This window comes from Corapipo altera, unplaced genomic scaffold (assembly GCF_003945725.1).
Source record: "Corapipo altera isolate COAL_440 unplaced genomic scaffold, ASM394572v1 57, whole genome shotgun sequence".
In the NCBI taxonomy this organism is placed as follows: Eukaryota; Metazoa; Chordata; class Aves; order Passeriformes; family Pipridae; genus Corapipo; species Corapipo altera.
In genome coordinates, this window is record NW_020884905.1 from 6875818 (window position 1) to 6896233 (window position 20416).

At 41.0% G+C, this 20416-nt stretch overlaps 1 protein-coding gene across 5 annotated transcripts in view; it reads right to left on the minus strand.

Annotated features, from left to right (window-relative positions):
* Positions 1 to 20416, minus strand: part of LRRC7 (leucine rich repeat containing 7) — a 117814-nt gene that overhangs the window by 30743 nt on the left and 66655 nt on the right. For 4 of the 5 annotated variants that reach the window (XM_027651553.1, XM_027651554.1, XM_027651552.1 and 1 more), the window contains exons 7-12: positions 13183 to 13246; positions 10280 to 10354; positions 9458 to 9602; positions 8483 to 8555; positions 5857 to 5986; positions 5370 to 5485 (exon numbers count right to left, since the gene is read on the minus strand). In XM_027651553.1, the coding sequence (XP_027507354.1) occupies positions 5370 to 5485; positions 5857 to 5986; positions 8483 to 8555; positions 9458 to 9602; positions 10280 to 10354; positions 13183 to 13246 (603 nt within the window). Of the gene's footprint in view, positions 1 to 1067; positions 1156 to 5369; positions 5486 to 5856; positions 5987 to 8482; positions 8556 to 9457; positions 9603 to 10279; positions 10355 to 13182; positions 13247 to 20416 lie in introns of all 5 variants that reach the window. The other variant, XR_003529000.1, reaches the window with a different exon arrangement.

The window sequence follows — 20416 nt, forward strand, 5'->3', positions numbered from 1 at the left end:
GGGACCTTAAAAATGAGCCAGTTCCACCCCCTGCCATGGGCAGGGACACATTCCATTATCCCAGGTTGCTCCAAGCCCCATCCAACCTGGCCTTGGACACTTCCAGGGATGGGGCAGCCACAGCTTCTCTGGGCAACCTGTGCCAGGGCCTCACCACGCTCACAGGGAAGGATTCCTTCCCAATATCCCACCTAAACCTCCTCTGTACCAACACATGGCCTGTCCCAGCCATGGACTGATGTTCTCTCAGCTTTTGTCCAGAGTTTAAGGAGCTGGAGGACAGTGGGAAGGGATGTATTGACCACAGGACCTTCGACAAAGACTAAACCTAAATGTGATTTGGCAAAAAGAAAAGAGGAGAAGCCCTTTTCTGATAGTCAGACAACCACACTCTGGGGAAACAAAGGCTCTCACAGACATATTGGCTCCAAGCTCAGTAAAACCAGGTAAGCCATTTCCAGGTGCTGCATCACTGGGAAAGCCCTCTGTCCCTGTACCAGCAACATTCCTACAGTCTCCTTCACACAAAAAATCTGTATTTCTGGGAGATGAGCCACTCACAAGCATTTGTACCATTGTCTCCATGCAGCAAACCTTTGGAATTGTCTCCCTTATGGAATTTGGATGTCTTTTTGCCACAAGCTCATTCCCATTAACACTGGGGCTTTTTTGGACCGCAGCGTGTCCGTAAGGCATTGGAATTGTTTTAATAAGGATGTATTAGACTAGAAATCAGTTTTCTCTAAAAGTGAAATATAAAAATGAATGTTTGCACACGCAGTTAAAACTCCAGTTAAATGCCTCTGGAGATTAGAGCAGCTTTCCTTGTGTGCACACATTTAAACCCAGAATTAATGGCACAGGAGAAAGTAAGGAGAGCCTGACCTACCTGAAACAGTTTTCATTGCTGTCTTATCATAAAACAAATGCATTGTTTAATCTGAGGAGCTTTTCTAACTTGTGTGGGTGAATTCTGAGCCCAGGACAGAAGCAGTGCACACACAGAAAGGGGAGGGTTCTTTCAGCTCTTTCAAGAACAATCTAGAACTAAAAGAAAGGTTACTTACCAGTAACCGATGTCTTTGAGAAGTGTAGCCCAAATGTACATTCTAACAATTCTACCTCTCAATCACAGGGCTCAGACCTGGAAGGACTCTGAGGAGAGAGGAGAAGCAGATGGAAGACAGGTGTGTATGTGGACTACACATGGTGAGAACACCGGTTACTGGTAAGTCACACAGCTCTTTTCTCTGCATGAATCCCACGTGTACCCTGAGCCTCCCAGGGGCTCAGCACTGCTGGAGCTTTCACACCAGCAGCACCTGCACAACCACTTCATCAAACTTCTCGGTTCTCCTGGACTAGAGTGTGCCGGGCAAAGGCAAGGATGGATCCCAAGGAGTCTGGAGTCAAACCTGTCCCGACTGACCACAGAGTGTGAAGCCATCTCAGCTGGCCAGCTGCACTCCAGCCCTCCTGAGACTCCACCTCAGCAATCAGGGTCCAACCCATCATGGCCTATCAGAGCCAACCGAATCCTGCACTTTCCAGAGCCTGTGGGAGATTGGAAAGGTTTGGACCTGTAAAGATAAAAGGAGAGAGGACTCCCAGCTACAGAGATGAGAAGTTCAGATATCACTGGCGTGGGAAAGGAAAGCTGGAGCCTATTTCTCTGGTGAAAGGGGAATTCTAACATGGATATTTGAAGGAAGTCCTGAAACTAAAACAGCTTCTGGTCAGTTAAGATGAGCAAGGTCCATCTTACAGTGCTGAGGAGAAGACACAGAACAGAGTGAAAGTCTGTAGTAGCTGATACCACAGAACTAAACACTGACCCTCCTGTGTGCAAAATGTGTCACCTCGCAAAATGTGAGGTTCCCGTTAGCTGGGGGGGCAAAGAGGTCTGTGTCAGGTTTGCCTCCTCCCTCAAAGACATCCAAGTGCCCCATTTACAGTCATCGTTGTAGGCACCAAAGGGGAAATTTGGCATATGGCAAAGGACAAGGAGATGGCCCTGAGGTATCACTCCCTGGGATGAACCTGCAGTGGGCAGATCACCAGTGGAAGACGCTGTTCCCTCTGTAAAACTCCAGCTCCATGGTGATGGATCCATCATATGAACTGACTGTCACACGGACAGTCTGTTCCCTTGGCAAGGAAATAACATGCCAGGATGCATGAGCAACTGGACACTGCCAGGATGGACATGGAATCCCTCTGGTGTCAGGAGAGAAAGTCACAAAGGGCTGACCAGCAAATTCTGATGGAATATGTACAATCCATCCTTGTTTGTTATAAAGCACAGGGAGTGACAGCTGCTCCTCAAAAGCTTTGTGCATCAGCAGTGCTTGGGTAAAGGGTCCCTCTTAGAGGGGCCCAGGGTTCAGCAGGTCCCATAACAAGTTGAGAGGGAAACAGCTGATGCACATCCCAGGATCCAGGAGCCCATCACAACAGGGTGAAGCTCAGGAGGCTCCAGAATCACCCATCTGCTCTGCTTGTGTGTGTCTCTGTCTCTTCTTCCAATGGCTTGAAGGGGTACCCAGGAAAAGAGCTGGTGTGCTCTACCTCCTGTGAGATCTGGAGAAAAGCAGAGGGGCAAAACTGCTGTGGGAACATGGGAAGGCTCCCAGCAGGAAGCAGAGCCCAGACACCCTTCTCTTAAGCAGGTACATGTGGACTCATTCAAAGAAAGAACAACATTGCCTGAATGTTAATGAAAATGGGATGAGAGAAAAGTAAAAAAAAAAACAAAAACATTAAAAACTCCAGCATTAAGAAGGAATCTGAACTTTGTCCAAGCTCTTTGGTGCCAAAATGTGAAAACTTTTTAGTTTCATTGCAGTGGGAAGTTCCATGGCACAAGAATTATCACAACATCTCAGCAGAGCAACACTGAACCTCAGCCAGAGCTGATAGCAAGGAAGGAGGAAAGATTTACTGCCCAAACCACTCCAGAAAAGTACATGAGACAATTCAACCAGTTTTAAAGAAAATTCAGCTGAGTTTAAAGGTTGAATGTCTATAGGGGGGGAGTCAGTTTTTATCTGTCCCAGTCCAGACTCCACTCTCCTAGTGGTTCCACAATGCTCACAGCTCACTGCACAGCTTTCCAGGAGGACTGGAGAAAAGAGCTTACCACCACCACACACCCCTGAAGGGGGGTGGGAAGGATAGCAGCTGCCACATCCCACCCCAAGGAACATCCCATCCCATCCCATCCCATCCCATCCCATCCCATCCCATCCCATCCCATCCCATCCCATCCCAAGGAACATCCCATCACTGGGACGCTGGTCCCATAACTACCTTCCTCCCCAGTGGAAATCCCAATCCTGTCCTAGCTGGGCAGCTGGGGAAAAGGAACTGGGGCGGGACAGCTGTTTTGGTGGGATCCAGCTCCTGGGTCAGCCTAGCTGGGAAGACCTGTCTGCTCTCGCTCCCTCTCAGCCATGAGCTGCCCTTCCCTGTCTCTCCTCAGCACTCACAGTCCCTCACCACACTGAAGTGATGGGACTGAAAACAGTAGCTGACCTGGCTGAAAAGTCACTGGGGAAAAAAATGGGAAACGAAATCCAAATAAACCCCATTGGTTTCCTGTCCCTCACCTCAGACTCACGGCACAATCACAGGTTGGAAAAGGGGCAGTGACCCAGCTCAGAGCGGTTTCATGTGCCAGGGAAGGCACCTGTACCCTGAACTCCCAAGTGCCCAGGATTAGGGTTGTCCTCCCACCTCCACACTCCTGTGCCCACCTATGTCCCCTCCCACGTGCCACCACAGCTGCTGGGCAGGAACCAGACACGGAAAGGTCCACCTGAAAATTCCCTGTATTTGAGACAGGCTGCATTCACTTGCATCACTTATGGATCCAGGATGACAGACATCTGGACAAAACCACAGCAGGACAGGACAGGACAGGGCACATGGATGCAGGGACAGGAAGGGAAGCCAGCCTGCCTTTGTGGCAGGAATGGCAACTGGAGTGGTTTGGAAGTGTTGTTTCAGACTCTGTCTGTACAGATAAAGGCACAAACGCACACTGCTGCCACCAGTATGCTGATGGGGGTCACACCTGTCCTCAGGAAAGCATTGCAGTCTGGAACCCAAAATCAAGAGACCCACCATTTGATCACAGAGTTATAGATTCATGGAATTGTTTAAGTTGGAAAAGCCCTCTGACACCATCAAGTCCAACCATTCCCCAGCACTGCCAAGGCCACTGCTAACTCATGTCCCCAAGTGCCACACCCATACAGCTTCTAAATCTCTCCAGGGATGGGGACTCCACCACTGCCAGGGCCAGACAAGCTCCTCCATAAGGAATTTTCCCTAATATCCAACCTAAACCTCCCCTAGTGCCACCTGTAGGCATTTCCTGATTCTGGGATTTGGACAGTCACAAGACAAACTAGACTCAAGTTTAACTTTCCATTCTGGTCCAGCCATGATGGATTTTATGACACACAATTGCAACGCAGAAAAGAATCAACTGAATTAAACAAGCAATTTTAAACAAATATATTAAAGGGGTTCTACATTACTTCATTTTATGGTTTATATTTTATGTTCAGTTGTAATCTCAACAATGAAACTGCTGACAGCAAATCTGACACAGGGGTGGGAAGCCTTTCTCCTGATTTTTACTGAGTGTGGACGGTAATTACTGGAGAGAAAATGGAATTCATTCCCCATACGTGGCACTATCCAGCAAACCTGGATTTCTGTGCTTATGCTGAAAATTACCATATTCTTGGCACATCCACATGGATAAAGCTCAAGGCAGGCAGTCTTTGGCAGCACAGGTATCAAGAAAGGCTCAGTTTAAGCATTTTGTTTCTCATCTAAGCAGAGTCATGTGCATAAGAACACAAGAATCTGGGGGTTTTGACAAAAAAACTCTACTGAAGGAAATGAAAAATATTCCTTGAATTTTAATGATGCCAGGATAACAAACTCCTGTGCTTGCACCTCATGGTTCCCTATAGATCAGCTTTTTCACCATTAAATATTACAAACCTATATAAGCCAAATATCACATTTTTGCATGGAAACAGCAGGACATAAAAGAAGCAAATGGTTTTTAACCTATTAAAAGACACCAAGACCCAGATCTCGGCCCCACTCAACTTCTTTGGTATCAGTGGAACTAAGATCAAACCATAAAGATTAGGGAAAAAAAATCAAGATTCTTTCCTTATATTTTAAATAAAGTAAATAATAACCACGTTATTTTTAATATAATTCCAAATACATTTTTATAAAATATATTTTATATAAACATATTTTAAAAAATATCTAAAAATAACAGTTTAATTTTTTTTTTTAATAAATGCTTAAATTGGTTAAGGAAATGATGTGAACTGTACCTGTTATCGCTCAGGTTTAACACTCTCAACTTCTGCATCTGCCCAATTTCATCGGGAAGAAATTCCAGCTTGTTGGAGCGCAGAGACATCACCGTAACGTTTTTACAGCTTCCAATCTGTGGAATGAAAAAGCCAAAGGTGATGGAATCCTGCCTCTGGTAACATTTATTATCACTCACTTTTCATGGTAGGAGGTGGCTGAATTGGGTTTTTGCTGGAAGTGACAAAGAGCAGAAAATACAGAATTTAATCAGAAAGTAACACCCTCAGGGTTCCTGGGGTTACTCACTCTGCTCTTCACAGGGATATTTCAAATTTAACAAGAATTTATTAATTTACTGCTCAGTTTTTCTATTGAGCACATAAGAAAGGTTTGGTCTCCCACATCATTCCACAAACAATTGCTTTAACAGATAATTTGTCCGGGCAAGGATGAAATCTTGGGCTCCCGCAAAATGTTTCAATCTGTAATTCCAAAGCCTCTCACTTCTCTGGGCAGCTCCGGGAGGAAATTCTCATCCACAGCCAAGGTCCTCAGGTTGTGGAGGTACCCGATGGTGGAGGGCAGGGACTCCAATTCATTGCAGCTGCAGTCAAATTCTTCTAACAAAGACAAACTGGAATTGTAAATACACTCGTTAGCAGCCGTGCAAGGGGTGGAGAACCACAGTTAACAACCTAAAATCCCTGGGAGTTCTAAAGCTTCACACAACTACAGACACAGCCTTAGGAGGAAATTTTAGAGCAGATTTCCTCTACAGACCAGGTTGCTCCAAGCCCCATCCTGGCCTCGGACACTTCCAGGGATGGGGCAGCCACAGCTTCTCTGGGCAATCTGTGTCAGGGCCTCACCACCCTCACAGGGAAGCCTCACCACTCCAAGCCCTTGCAAAAGCTGGGAATACAAGTTTACTTTGTCATTTGCAACATCTGGTACAGACAGATGTGGCACAGACTGGACACAAAACACTCCTCTAACAGAACACACTGCACCCCCCTTTCATGACTTCCCTCCTGGCACCTTCCCACCCACACAGAGCATTCCCTCAGGTCCTGCAGAGAACATCTCCAGCCCTTGGCTCTAATTTAGTAACTTAATCAGTAGGAATCACTGACTTTGTGTGGAATGTTTTATTACAATGGGTCTACTGCGCAGGGCCACACTCTGAATGCCACCACAGGCTTGTCCTTTGAACAAGAGTTCCAAAAAAGAGGGTGGTGGGTCCCCACCAGCACCAGAGTTGAAATGCTCTGTGTCTCATGGAGAAATTGGTCCCTGGAGGGAGCATTCCCTCCTCCACATTGTTAATCCCTGTGTGACAGTAACAGGCTCTGTGGTAGGTACTGCCACCAGTATTTAGGAGAAAGAGACTCAGTAGAAAACTATCCAGAGGGATGAGTCAGAGAAAGCCAAGTTCATTTTGATGTGGGAGACACTGTCCTTGTTAGAGAGGGAGCACTTCATTGAAAAAGCACAACCAGTCACTCTCAAATAACATATAATATCAGATGATCAGCCTCTGCTCTGCATTCCCACCTTAGAACAGCAGTTGTGTCTTTAAAAATATAATTAAGGTTCCAAGACAAACAATACTGAACAGATATTAGGTTAAAAAACGGGAATTCCTTCAATTTGAGCAATTCAGCAAAAAAGAAAAGTTTTAGAAGGTTTTAGAAACTGACCCCCAAAACTGTTAAAGCTAAACATTAGATCAACCTTTTTGCAGCATCCAGTAGAGCTTTGAGCCTTATGAGCTTTCACTGCTCATCAGAATGTACTGCAACAAAATGATTTGAGTAGCAAAGATTTGTCCTTTAGTGATTCACATCACCAACTTTTAATGCTCTCCATGAATATTCCATAAATCTGGAGACATTATAAAAACTACAGAAGGGTAAGCCAACCTGGGCTGTCAGTGGTTGCAGCTGAAATAGTTCACAAATTTGGCTTATTTTTCCCAAATGGCACAACAGCTAAGTTATTATTGAAATAGCCAGGTTGGACAGGGCTTGGAGCAACCTGGTCTAGTGGAAGATGTCCCTGCCCATGGCAGGGGGTGGGACAGGATGAGCTTTAAGGTCCCTCCAACCCAAACCAGTCTGGGATTCTACAAACTGGTTGCTATAGAGTGTGTAGCACAGTTGGCCTCCTGATGTCCAACCTGAACTTCCCCTGGCACAGCTTTGTCTCTGCTGCATCAACACTGGTGCCCTGGGGAGGATGCAAAGTCTGGTGCCACACCTGGGGAAAGCAGCCAGGGACAAGGAGCTCTGATTTTTTTTCCCAAATATCAGTTTATATAGAATTTCAGAAGCAAAATATGTAGAGGAAGAGGCACTCTATAAAAATACCAATATTAAAGATATGTTCTGCCGGAAGGAATGTGCAGTGGGAACCTATACGAAGAATGCCCTGATTCCATCCTTAGGAACACACTGGCCTCACCCCAAATTTGACAATAAATGGCAGATTTCGGTGAGCAAAAAGCTCCAGACCCTCAGCAGGATAAGCCAGGGATCCGTGTCCTAGCTGACCCCACGAGAGCTAAAGGGAACCATTAGTGCTTCTCACAATCAATTAACAACAGGATCCTGCCCCAGCTGCAGGAAATACTTCGATCCTACCCCATCCCCATGAAATTTTCATGGCTGTTCCACTGGGACCACCGGAATATTTTAAGAAATCTCCACATGAACAAGGGTTGCAGCGTCTCCTTCCCAGACCAGCCTCAGGCCGTTGCCATGGGAACAGACGTGTTTCCCTCAAATACTCCTATTTCTTATACTTTTGCTGCTCTAATCATCTAAATTGCAAGTGATTCACACAGAAAAGTAGCCTTTTTCTTGGAAAATATAATATATTTTGCCTTTTTATCCCTCACACCAGTATAAACCCACAGAAGTAACAGTGGTACTCCAAATTTCAATGTTTTAAACTGGGTGTTAGGAGGCATTTTAAAATTATTTGAAAATTTATTTATAAAATTTGAATTATTTTATAATTCAGGATATCTTTGTCTTATTTTATATTTAAAACAAAAACAGAAGGGAAAAAAGCAGAAGAGAAAACACATTTTACTTAACGTTGAAAATCACATTAATCTCATACGCACTTTCCAATGGCATTGGGCAGAATTGTGAGCTGGTTGTCATCTACTTTCAAAGTTGTCAGCCTCTTCAACAGCCCTAGAGAGCAGGTGGGGAAAAAGTAGTAGAAAAATATTTGACATTAATATTTACTATAATCTCCCACGTGCTAAAACCCTAACGATTTCTAACACTGAATAACTCAGGTCTGGATTTTAGAGAATATCTGTGTATAGGACATGTTCTTTTAATCAAAATAAAGTCCTGATTAAATGTTAAGCTGAATTGCAAGAGAAATATTAAGTGTATTTCTATGGCCTTAAAAAATAATGTAAAAATAGATAATAATATAAATATTAATAAAACAATAATATCTTCATAAAAATAAAAGCAATAAAAATAATACTATCTTATCTATTCAGGAAGAGTAGATTTCTAATTATCTATTAATGTCTTAATAGATAATTTTCTTTATTAATGATTTTTTTCTTTATTAATTAATCAAATGCCAGTCCTGTTTAACAGTTCAAAGGGAAGTTGAAAAGAAAATATGAGGGATCAACACTGAAATGAGAGATCCAGATGTGCCTACAAGCACTTGGCTTCCAGAATTTCTATATATCCTAAAAAAATCTGAAGTTCTATGTATGAAAAATAGTCAAAAAAAGATAATTAATAGTTTGAACAATTTCATTTTTACTGCTGTAACTCAGAGCAGCAATTTCCCCCCATCACTCTCATACTTTGAAATTTAGATCACTTGTAGCCTTCTTCACTTATTTTCCTTAAAATAGCAAACCAGAAAAATCAATACTTTCTAGCCAGGGATTTTTGTTCCTGACTTTACCAAATGGTCTTTAGGGACACAGATGTTTGTGCCTCCTTTAGGATTTATTGTCAGTTCTTGGGCCACGATTTTAAAGTCTTATAATTACAAAAAAACCCATATAAATTAAATTTTCAGGTGGAACAGTTTACAAGAATCCCTGAGTTTTTCTCACCAATGGAATCTGGCAGCTGCTGCAGCATGTTGGATGACAACAGGAGATCCTCAAGCCCTTCACATCCCGAGATGTCCAAATCCACAGTTTCTATCCTGTTTTTGGACACATCCAGGTACACGAGCTGTTTTAACTTCCCTATAGACTTAATAGCACGTGAGAAAGAGTTACTTGGACAGACACACACCAGTTGCTAAGTTAATTAGAGACAAACAAGAGTGATACAGGTTCTGTTCAATTATCTCAGCACCTTTACAAGGCAGGACCAAGGTGGTCTCAGCCTCCCCTTCAGGAGCTGCACCAAACACCCCAAACTAATTAGTGTGCTCCAGATTCATTAAATCTGATGCATAGTTGAGTTCCTGATCATACAGTTGTATTATTTCTCCACCTGAACACAGACCCAAGGGATATTCACTCAAAATTTTCATCTGATGGAAGCTCCACCAAGGAAGTGAAGTTTGTCCATGTCGAACATTTAGACATTATCACTTAATTTTTATTGCTAATGAATGTGCTCCAGATTCATGAAATCTGCTGAAAAACTGAGTTCCTGGTGATACAGTTGTATTATTTCTCCATTTGGACATGGATTGAAGGGATATTCACTCAAAATTCCCATCTCATCTGCAGCCCCACCAAAGAGATGAAGATTTTCTGTGTTTAATATTTAGACATTATCATGTAACTTTTATTTCTCGATTATAATTAATGACTGTGCAGAAGGACTGTGCCCCCATGCAAGAAAATGCTCATTTACTGCCAGGTAAATAGGTCACTACATAACACAATAATTCAATTACAAAGAATAAATGTCCATACCCCAGGTAGCACTTGCAGAGAATTATTGTCCATCCACAGTTCCTTTAGATTCTGAATTTGTTCAAGAACCTCAGGCTGAGAAAAAAAATATATAATTATGGACAGTTACATATAGCAGTGGTTTTTTAATTAAATATAAATCAATTTTTGGTGTAAAAAAAAGATTCCCTCTTCACTTTCCTTTGTTTTTTTGTAACCCACATCAGCCTTTCAGATATTTAATGACAGGAAGAGCTCACTCATTTAATTTAACCACTGGTGCTCTTTTGCAAAACTTGTAAAATATAAGAATGCTTTGGAAAAGAACTGAATCCAAAGGAGAACTTGCTAGGAGAGTTGATGTCTGCAGTCGTCACACTCAGGAGTCACAATCATGGTGTGCCTTAAAATCGTAATATTAAATTTAATCTGTTTTACTCTTTTCAAACCTACAAGATCTTAATGAGAGAAGCTGAAATAGGCAATTCCCCAGATCATTTCTGACTCCTTAGAGTTGGGAAAACCAGGAACTATCAGGTCCCAAATACTCCCAACTTTCAGCTTAAGCAGTGTTTTCCTTTCTGATGAAATACTTTCCACAGCAAACCAGGACTTCCAACTTGCTTTCCTTTATCAAGGTGTAGAGATATTTTTAAGACCAGAAACCAGTACTAAATATTCCGTTTGGTCCTGACTAAACCAGGTTCAAGCATTTTAAAGGCCTGTGGTACAACTGCCCTGGAATTATCCCAACACAGCCAGAACAAATACCTCTGCCCAGCACCACTAGACCTTAAGAGAGATCTCCAATTATCCCATGTGGTCTGAGTGTTTTGCAATGTTGTCATTCCCAAGAGAAATGTGATTTTTCACTTTTCCAGGCAGGAGAAGTGCCTGATGCCTCATCAGGTAACAATAAACCTGCTCAGCAGCGGAGCTCAATCGCTCAGTTTTCCACATTGCCACATGATGTGTTTCCATTAAAAAACTATTACTTAACAATTTAAAGATTATTTATTTTGCCTCTGCTAATTCTATCGAAATTCTGTTGTCCTTCTATGATTAAATCCATTTCTCATTTCCAGGCTAAACTGATTAATGGTTATTTTATACTATTTGTTCCTATGCTGATTAATGTTTCTTTATTCCTCCAGAGTGTTCACTGACTCACTTCATTATGGATAATCATAATTTTCCCTCTCAACTTTAATTTGCTTTTAAACTCCTCTCATTAACAGACACCTTTTTCAGAGGGAACAGCCTATTCCTGTGCTGGACATAGCACAGTTTGAGGTGAAATTCCTTGAGCATGGATTATAATTTACCATTATTATGGAATTTATGGTGTACCCTGGATTATGGCACTTCATGGTTCACCAGGACCCAGATGAGATGTTTTGATATTAAAAACTTCTTTGTCTCTGTTAGAAATGCTTCAGCTGATGTCTTTTTGGAGAACATTTTCATTTTCCACATAGATTGCCACAATTGGAATAGAGTAGAGGAGAGTAGGAATAGGAATAGGAATGGATTGGAAGGGTCTTAATAAAATCAGCTGGAATGACCATCCACTCCTGATCAATTCAGTCTGACCAAAACTTTAATAAGGGAATTCCTCAAATGCCCCTTAATCCCTGAGAGGCTTGGGGCATCAACCCCCTCTCTCCAGGAATCCTGTTTCAGGTTCTGACCACCCTCTTGGTACAGAAATGCTTCCCAAGATCAAGTCTGAATTAAAGACTGACATTAATCTTCAATTAAAAATATATTACATTTTATCCTCTTACATTTTCCTTTTCTCCCTACCTTTTCCTGTTTCCTTTCCAGCTGTCATTGCTGCTCATCATCTGCCTGGTGCCAGTTTTTGACCCTTCAAATGTCAAAAAAAGGGTCTAAAACCCCCTCAGATGTCAAACCTATGTCCCATTCCTTGGGATTTACAGCTCCCAAAGCCCCAGGACATGAGTTGCCTCTTCCCTCCCTTGATTACATGAAGTCACCTGGATACAGCTGCTCTTTAGGAAGTGACAGTTTCTATTCCAGGAACCCCATGATTTGTGTCATCTTGTTTCCAGCAAAACAAATGAACAGAATTACTTCAGTTTTGAAGTGAACCCTGTACCTGTGGCTCCAGTTTGGCTGCACAGGTTCTTCAAGGGCAAAACAGTCCCAGGATGTCAAAGAAATTAACCTCTCCCACACAACCATAGCTCCAGGGAACATTTTTCTCTCAAAAAAAGGAAGTTTCTATTGAAATCCAAATCAGATTTTCAGAATCCATAAAAACAGGGCCTTTTTATCCTTTTGTTCACAGGTTTGATTTAAATTAGTACCACTTTTCCTATGGCATTCCTGCAAGGGCGAGATCACAGAACTACAGAGTGGTTTGGGCAGGGAGGGACCTTAATGATCATCCTGTTCCACCCCCTGACATAGGCAGGGACACCTTCCCAGGTTGCTCCAAGCCCTGTCCAATCTGGCCTTGGACATTTCCAGGGATGGGGCAGACACACCTTCTCTAAAATCGGTAATAGCAATTTCTAATAATTAGTAACAGCTATTTCTAATGTTTGATATAAGATATCAATGATATAAGATATAATGATAGATATTGAGAAATTAATACATAATTGATGCAAAAAATTGTTGAGATCTTCAATTCACGACCAGTGAAGTATCCCAGGAGTAACAATCTGCTCAGAAGGAGAATTCTTTGTGACCTTGACCTGAACTGCAGAAGCCTGATGGAGATGAAGCATATTCTGACATCAACATTCACCTCAGGAACCTCCTATTCCACAAGGACACGTGTCCCTCGCCCATGGCCACAATCCAGCAAACCCTTTCCACTAAAAGTTCAATGCCCCACCAACAGAGCATCCAAACCTCACAGGTTTTCTGTTCAAAAATGCTGTGTTTCTTACCAGTTCAGAGAATTCATTATTGCCCAGATCAAGTCTCTCCAGCTGAGTCAGTTTGTGCATTGACCTGTAAGAGATTAGGAAATATCTAAAATGAGATTTTAACTTGCAAAATGTCAGTCAAATTTTGCTTGGATGAAAATAAAGCTGCAATGATACTGTTCTGGTAAAAAGAATTACACCAGTTTGATGCTGATGATGCAAATTTGAACAATATATTCCACCCTTAAACTAAAAAGCAACAGTTGTTTCAGTGTAAAAATAAACAGAATCTTGGTAGAATTTTGTACAGTTTCTCAAGGAAAATGACCCTTGTTAAGTTTATAAGTAATTGAAATGAAATACAATATAAAATTGGCTTTTTGATTCAGATTTATACATTTGTGATCAACTTTTTTATAACTAGAGAGTGATTTGGCTCTTCATGGCCTGAGCTAGGCCCTCCATTGCTCTGAGGTTCAAATTTAATGGAGTTCAAAGTAAATATATCAATCACTGCCTTTGTTTCCATGAACAAAACTGGGACAGGGTTTTACCACTAGAGCAGAATTTCTCTTTTAAGCCCTGGTGGGCCAAAGTGGTCTAAATATCACACTAGGTTTGGTAAAAAAAGAGGATAAAAATAATTAATTAAGTAATTTAGCATTAACTGCAAGAGGCAGTTCAGGGGCCTTCTAAGGTAATCAAATCATAATCAAAAAATTAGCATAGTCTTAACTGCTGTGCTCTAAAATATCAACCACTTCATCTCTGCAATTTGCACCAGAGGTAAAAATGATGATCAAAAATGCTGGGACTGGAAACCAGAGCCCGGTTTTAGCATCTAAATGATGGAAAAATGAGGTTGTGCTGTGGCTGCACAGGAGCTCTGCTGCATATTTATGGCAAGGAAACTTCATTTTTAGTATGTTACAACAGGGAAATAAACTCCACAGAACTAGAAAGGTCAGTCTGCAGGAGGAGAGGGAAGCAAGTCTTTGAAACACAACAAATACGGAATTTTTGCTGATCATTGGGTGGTTTGGAAACATCCAGAAACAGGTCCAGTTTTATTTCAGCACGATTTCATCTTTCTGCCCCAACAGCCACCCTGACACACATTAATTCCCGATAAATTTGCTGCTTAATGCTGATACTTGCCCTCTTCCACACTCAGTTCACTGCTGGTTTAATTTTTCTTTTTCTACTCCCACTCTTTTCCAATGTATTTCCCAACTTATTTGATCAATGCATAAACTAACATTGGTGTGGAGGCAGATTAATTTCCATTCATTGGGGTTCCATCAAAAGATGAAGCACTGCAGAGGTCCCCAGTGGAATATTAGCTGAGATTTTCCATCAGCTGCTGCTATTTTTAGCACTCCAAGTAATTACTTTTATTTTTCTTAGGGAAAGCTTCATTATATTTTTTATGTGGGGTCATTTTATAAAGGTGGATAAGGAAAGGAGCAATTATGAGTAATGCTCAGTTAAATATTCATTATTTAAATGATGTAATGGAATGGAATTAATGTGCTGGTAAAATTGACCAAAGATTTCCCATAAATCTTTACTGGTATCACATTTGGAGCTATTTTTCCATTCATAAGTAGCTCCACTGAGGACTTCCAAAGAGAAGATCTGATTTCTGGCTCTTACGATGGAAGTCTCATTAGGTTCAGAATAAGGTGAATATTTAAATTATTTTTAAACACAATAATGGAACGTGCTAAAAAACTACAAAAGCATGAAAAACCAGCATAGAAACTAAGAACACTTAGTGAAAAATTAACATTGCTCACAACAGTTCTAAACCATAGATTATAACTCCCATGATACAATTCAGGAGTATTAATTACAATTCCTGGTAATCACCTAAATTGCCTAATTTAACTTTCTCGCATGTTTGGTTTTGCTGCCTTATTTAGAAAATACTTATTTACACATTTTAAACACATTAAATATCCAGGAAAATGCCTCGGTTTAGACTTTCTGGCAAAACAGAGGACTTATTTTAATGGAATCATGGGATTCTCCTCAAAATTCTGTTTACTCCTGACAGGCAGGAGATGGTGATTGCATGAAACCTTCAACCACAAACTTCTGATCACATCCAAGTTATTCCCATGCATGAAGAAAAGTATTCATAAATAACCAAAGGACTTCCAATAGGTAAAACTTCACAAGTTAGAGACATGATTGGATTTCCACAAAAAAAATGTCATTTATACAATGAAAGAGGCAACATCAAACAGGAGCTTCTGCTACAGAGCTGGGACTGAGGAGGTTCTAAGGGTCACACACATTATTCTTTGGGCAGCAACTCACAGAATTCCTTTTCCATCAGAATTTGTGACATTATTTTCTGAAGAAATAAAAAGTAAATGAGGCAAATCCATTGCCAGTGCTGGATTAGCTGCTGTGCTCATCTCAAATAATATTTTCTCACATTTTTGTTGTCCACAAAAACCTTTATTCCCAAATTGTTGGAATAGGGGAGCCTCTTAGTTTTAGTATTTTAAACTTTGCAATGTAACTTTAAATTCATCAATTAATTGGTTTGGAAGTACTTTGTAAAATTAATATTTAATAATTTACCTTTTGCAGAGGAGTTAAATCTTAACCAGGGCTAAAGCATCACATGATCCAAGCACAAAGAGCTGTTTATACATCATGTAACAGCTTAAAAAAAACCCCTCAGTTTTCAGTGAATTTCAAGATAATTTATATAACTTATAGAATATAAAGCAAGTATGATATAAAGCTAAGGACCAAGGGTATAAATTAATCTGTCATGAAGCACTGAATCTATTATCCAGCCTTCAAAATAACAGAGCGATTTAAAAGCTGATTTTGAGGATACAAGAACTCACACAACTGAAATACCCAAGAGAGAAAATATCTAAAATATTAAAATCATGAAATCGTTAAGGCTGGAAAAGACCTTTAAGATCATCAAGTCCAACCATCAAGCTGCCCCACTACCATGTTCATCACTAACCATGTCCTCAAGGGCCACATCCACCCCTGTTTTGAACCCTTCCAGGGATGGGGACTCCACCAGGTTATTAAATCAATACAAAATGACTTGGGTCATTTTACAGGACTTGGTATCTGTGTCCCCACCATCCTGAAGACCGAGAAAAAGCAGCCCAAGGTTTCCATACTAAAAGTTGACCAAAAATAATCGATGTTTCATCAGGATATACAATATATGATTCATATTTCTAAGGAATTCCACACATGCTTTATGCTTTTATGGGCTCCTTTCACATGAAATGAACAAACATAAAGAGGGACTGAAAACGCAGTTTTAGCCCTTTTTTCCCACTTTCTTTGCCAGAGACCAGGACAAAGATCTAACTTAAGGTGCTGAATAATTAACAGGAATGAGCCAAGCTGAAACAGTGTTAAGGAATGATTAAAAGTTGACAGAAACAGCCAAGCCAAAAAACAAGAGTTAAAGAATTCTCCTCTCAACACAGGTTCCTTATTTCACAGTCCTTTTGATTCTTCTTTCTGCTGAAACATGGCCTGAAGGCAGCGTGAACACACATCAAACCCAAGCTTATTACTAAAGGAAAAGCCAGAGAGATAAATAGGGATGTGTTAGAAAAGGCAAGGAGGAATCTGAGATGAAAAATGTCCTGACTCAGTAACTATCTGCATCTTAATTGAGGAAGTGGGATGGGAGTGGTCAGAGAGAGCAAAGAGCACCTCGGAATGACAGAGCAGAAATATCTGTGTGTAGTTCTAGGCAGAAGGATGGCTGATTTCTTCTTCTCCAAGAGTAGTTCAGATTACAAGATGGGTAAGATCTCCACGGACAGGCTCTCCAGGAGAATTGTTCTACCACACCATCAACAAGGATTCCATGACTCCTATTGGACACGTGGCTTGAGAAGGGAAAAACCACACTGCAGGGTCACAGTGGGATCTTTTGATCAGAGACCTGTTCCAGGTAGGCGGGGGGATGATGTTGAATTAGGAAATATCACAAATATGGCCAAGATTTGTTTCACAACTCAATGCCAGGAAGGAACGTCAAAATGGAGCTTGTGAGCTTTAATGGGATTGAAATGGGACAAACATGGAAAAAGGTCTAAAATACGGCTACAAAGCATAAATACTGAAAATAACTAGTGAATATAATCAATAGGAAAAGTAAAGATTACTGGTTCATAAAAGAACTCACTGAGTAGGAAAATGCAATTGTGATGAAGAACTAATGATCACTGGCATTTACTCAGACACACGTAACACTCATCTTTTCAGAAGCAATCATCCAGCAGGGTTTGGATGTGGAAGAATAAAGGCAGTTGAGAGTCATCAGGTTTTGCATGATTGTTTTTCTTTCCTGATGACATCAATAAAAGCCTTCCAGTACAGGGAATTTTTCATGGCTCAAGGGAAAGGGCAGAACAAGGTGACCTGTTGCACCCCACGGAACCGATCACTGGTTTAGGGCTCTCTGCTTGCTGACTTTACGGGCCTTCTGAGGGGAACACGGCAAGAATTTCACAGCATCACAGAGTCACAGAATCTGCTGAGTTGGAAGGGACCCACAAAGATTATCCAGTCCAACCCTCAGCCCTGCACAGGACCAAGAGTCACCCCAGGTGTCCCAGAGGATCATCCAAATGCTCCTGGACCTCTGGCAGCCTTGGTGCTGTGACCACCGCCCTGGGGAGCCTATTCAGTGCCCAGCCACCCTCTGGGGGAAGAACCTTTTTCTAAGATGCAACCTAAACCTGCCCTGATACAACTTCAGGCCATTCCCTGGAGTCCTGTCCCTGATCCCCATAGAGCAGAGATCAGTGCCTGCCCCTCACGAGGAAGTTGTGACTGCAACAAAGTCTCCCCTCAGTCTCTCACCACAGAGGGACACAGGGCACACAGACACCAGCTAGGACAAAGAGAAGGTCTCTGATGGCCACGTAGGTAAAACCCACCCTGTTCCAAATGGCTCCCCTCAGCCACCTTCTCTCTATTGTCTCCTCCTGCAGCTGGAACTGTGTGAAGGTGCTTTTACTCTGTAGATTTGGGCTTACTCAAATACAATGGAAATTATATTCTTAACTTAAGGTGTTTTGAGTATAACAAGCCATTTTCTTGCACACCATAAACCAAACATTCCCGAGAAAGCAGAGCACGGAGTCTAAGCACAAGCAAATCCAATCTCATTAGTAACAGGCAGAAGGAACTCTTTGTGTTTTTAGCTCCCGGTCATTCTGGGAGGAGCTCAAGGTTCTGGGAAAATTAAGAACAAAATGAGTGGAAGGTGGGCTATGATGATTCCCCACAGTTATAAATGTTCTCCCCTCCCACCCCTTTGTGCTATTAACTGAAATTCAGTGCCACTGATCAGATCTAAACTCTTGTGAAAAAGAAATCATAGAATCCCAGAATTTCAGACTGGTTTGGGTTGGAAGGGACCTTAAAGTTCATCTTTTTCCACCTCCTGCCATGGGCAGGCACACCTTCCACCAGACCAGGTTGCTCTGAGTAAGATGAGCTTTAAGGTCCCTTCCAACCCAAACCAACCTGTGATTCCATGAAGAATAATTAAGGCAATTTTTCAGACAACCTTATATAAGTTGGAAAAGCATTTTTACAATAGGAAAGCAATATAACACATCTTTCAGCCTCTTCTCTGAGCAGCAAATACATTTATTTTAAAAAGCCTAAAGGGAAAATTCATAGTAGTAGTCATTTATTAAAACATTGCCAATATTTTAATAACGTCGTGCCAAGGTAGTAAAGCCTCCTGGAGTAGGAGTTATTAAACTCAGCCAGAGCTGCTATTTGAGGAAAACAGGTCACCAGGAACGATGCACACATTTGTAAAGTCAAAGTGTGCCAAACAGTTTCCATCCTGATCACAAACTTGGGAGAAAGTGGAACAGCAGTTCAAAAAATAGCAGGAGAAAGCAAAGCTTTCCCCCGGATTTAGATCCCCTGGACATGTTCTGAATTGAGATAAATTCCCTGTTCCACTGACTTCAACACAGTTCAGACAACTTGTGATTTTTGCAAATTTACTTCCTAAAATGGGATTTGGGGAGTGGGAAGGATGTGAGGAATAGAAATGTTATGGCACTAATATTTGTAAGTCACAACAAAGCTTTTTACCACTCGATTATCAGGTTAATGGAAATAATAATCACTTTCATCCAGCAAATTTCCCATCTGGAGGAAGGTAATGCATTAGGATACGTTTGACCTCTGAATATCTTTCTGGAATTTCTGTATTATTCTGTTTATTTTGTCAGTTTGGAATAAAGTCTAAGCTACAGAAGGGCATAAGAATTGTAATTCTACAGGTTTAAATACCTCCAATTTGCAAATTTAACCTCTGCAAAACGCCCACTATGATTTGAAATTTATTCTGCCAAGGACGAATCTGGTCTAATTCACTTTATATTGTTTTAAAACCAAATCACCATGTCCTTTTTATACAGGTTTTATGCTGCTGCTTGGAAACCTTCATCTGTTGAGTCTCATACACAGTCTCACCACTTTTAAAAAATAATCAACATAAATAAGAGTTACAAATAATTTCAACAAATCTAGATTTATGATCATTACATCAAGAACTTCCCCCACTTTGCCTTGTTCCCATCTTATTTCTTTGCTAAATATTGTGTAGTAGTGGGTACCTGGCACATTAATTTGGTGCAGATCTGGCACTGGGATAATTAAAATTAAAAGTCTGGTATTCCCAGTGCAGCATTTAATATTCTGGCTTATTTTTCAGGTGTGAAAGAGTTACAGCATTGCTGGGGGATTGAACAGGGAATAAAAGAAAGAACAAACCATAACTCATAAAATTTTTGATTTAATCAGTTTAGAAAAAAATAAGTAAAGAAACAAAGAAATTATCCAGAGGAAAAAAAAATAACCTGTATCCTCCCCACCAGCATTTACTTTCTACATTTATATTTGTAAATTTGGGGGGAATAAAATAAATGGAAAGAAGTGGGAAGACATGGAAAAAAGAAATGGAAGAATGTCAGAGAAAAATGTCATTTTTTTTCACACTATAGTTACAGAAAAAAATAAAAGTACACTTGAATTCAAAGGATAGAAAAAGTCCCATTTCATGACATTTAATGAGAGTAAATTCTTCTGGGTGAAAAATGTGGTTTTCCCCCCAAGCTTTTTTTGCAGTATATAATTGTGAAGCCAAAACAGATACTTTAATTATATCTGCAAAACAATATTGTTTTCACACCTTAATTCATTATCCAGAAGGAAA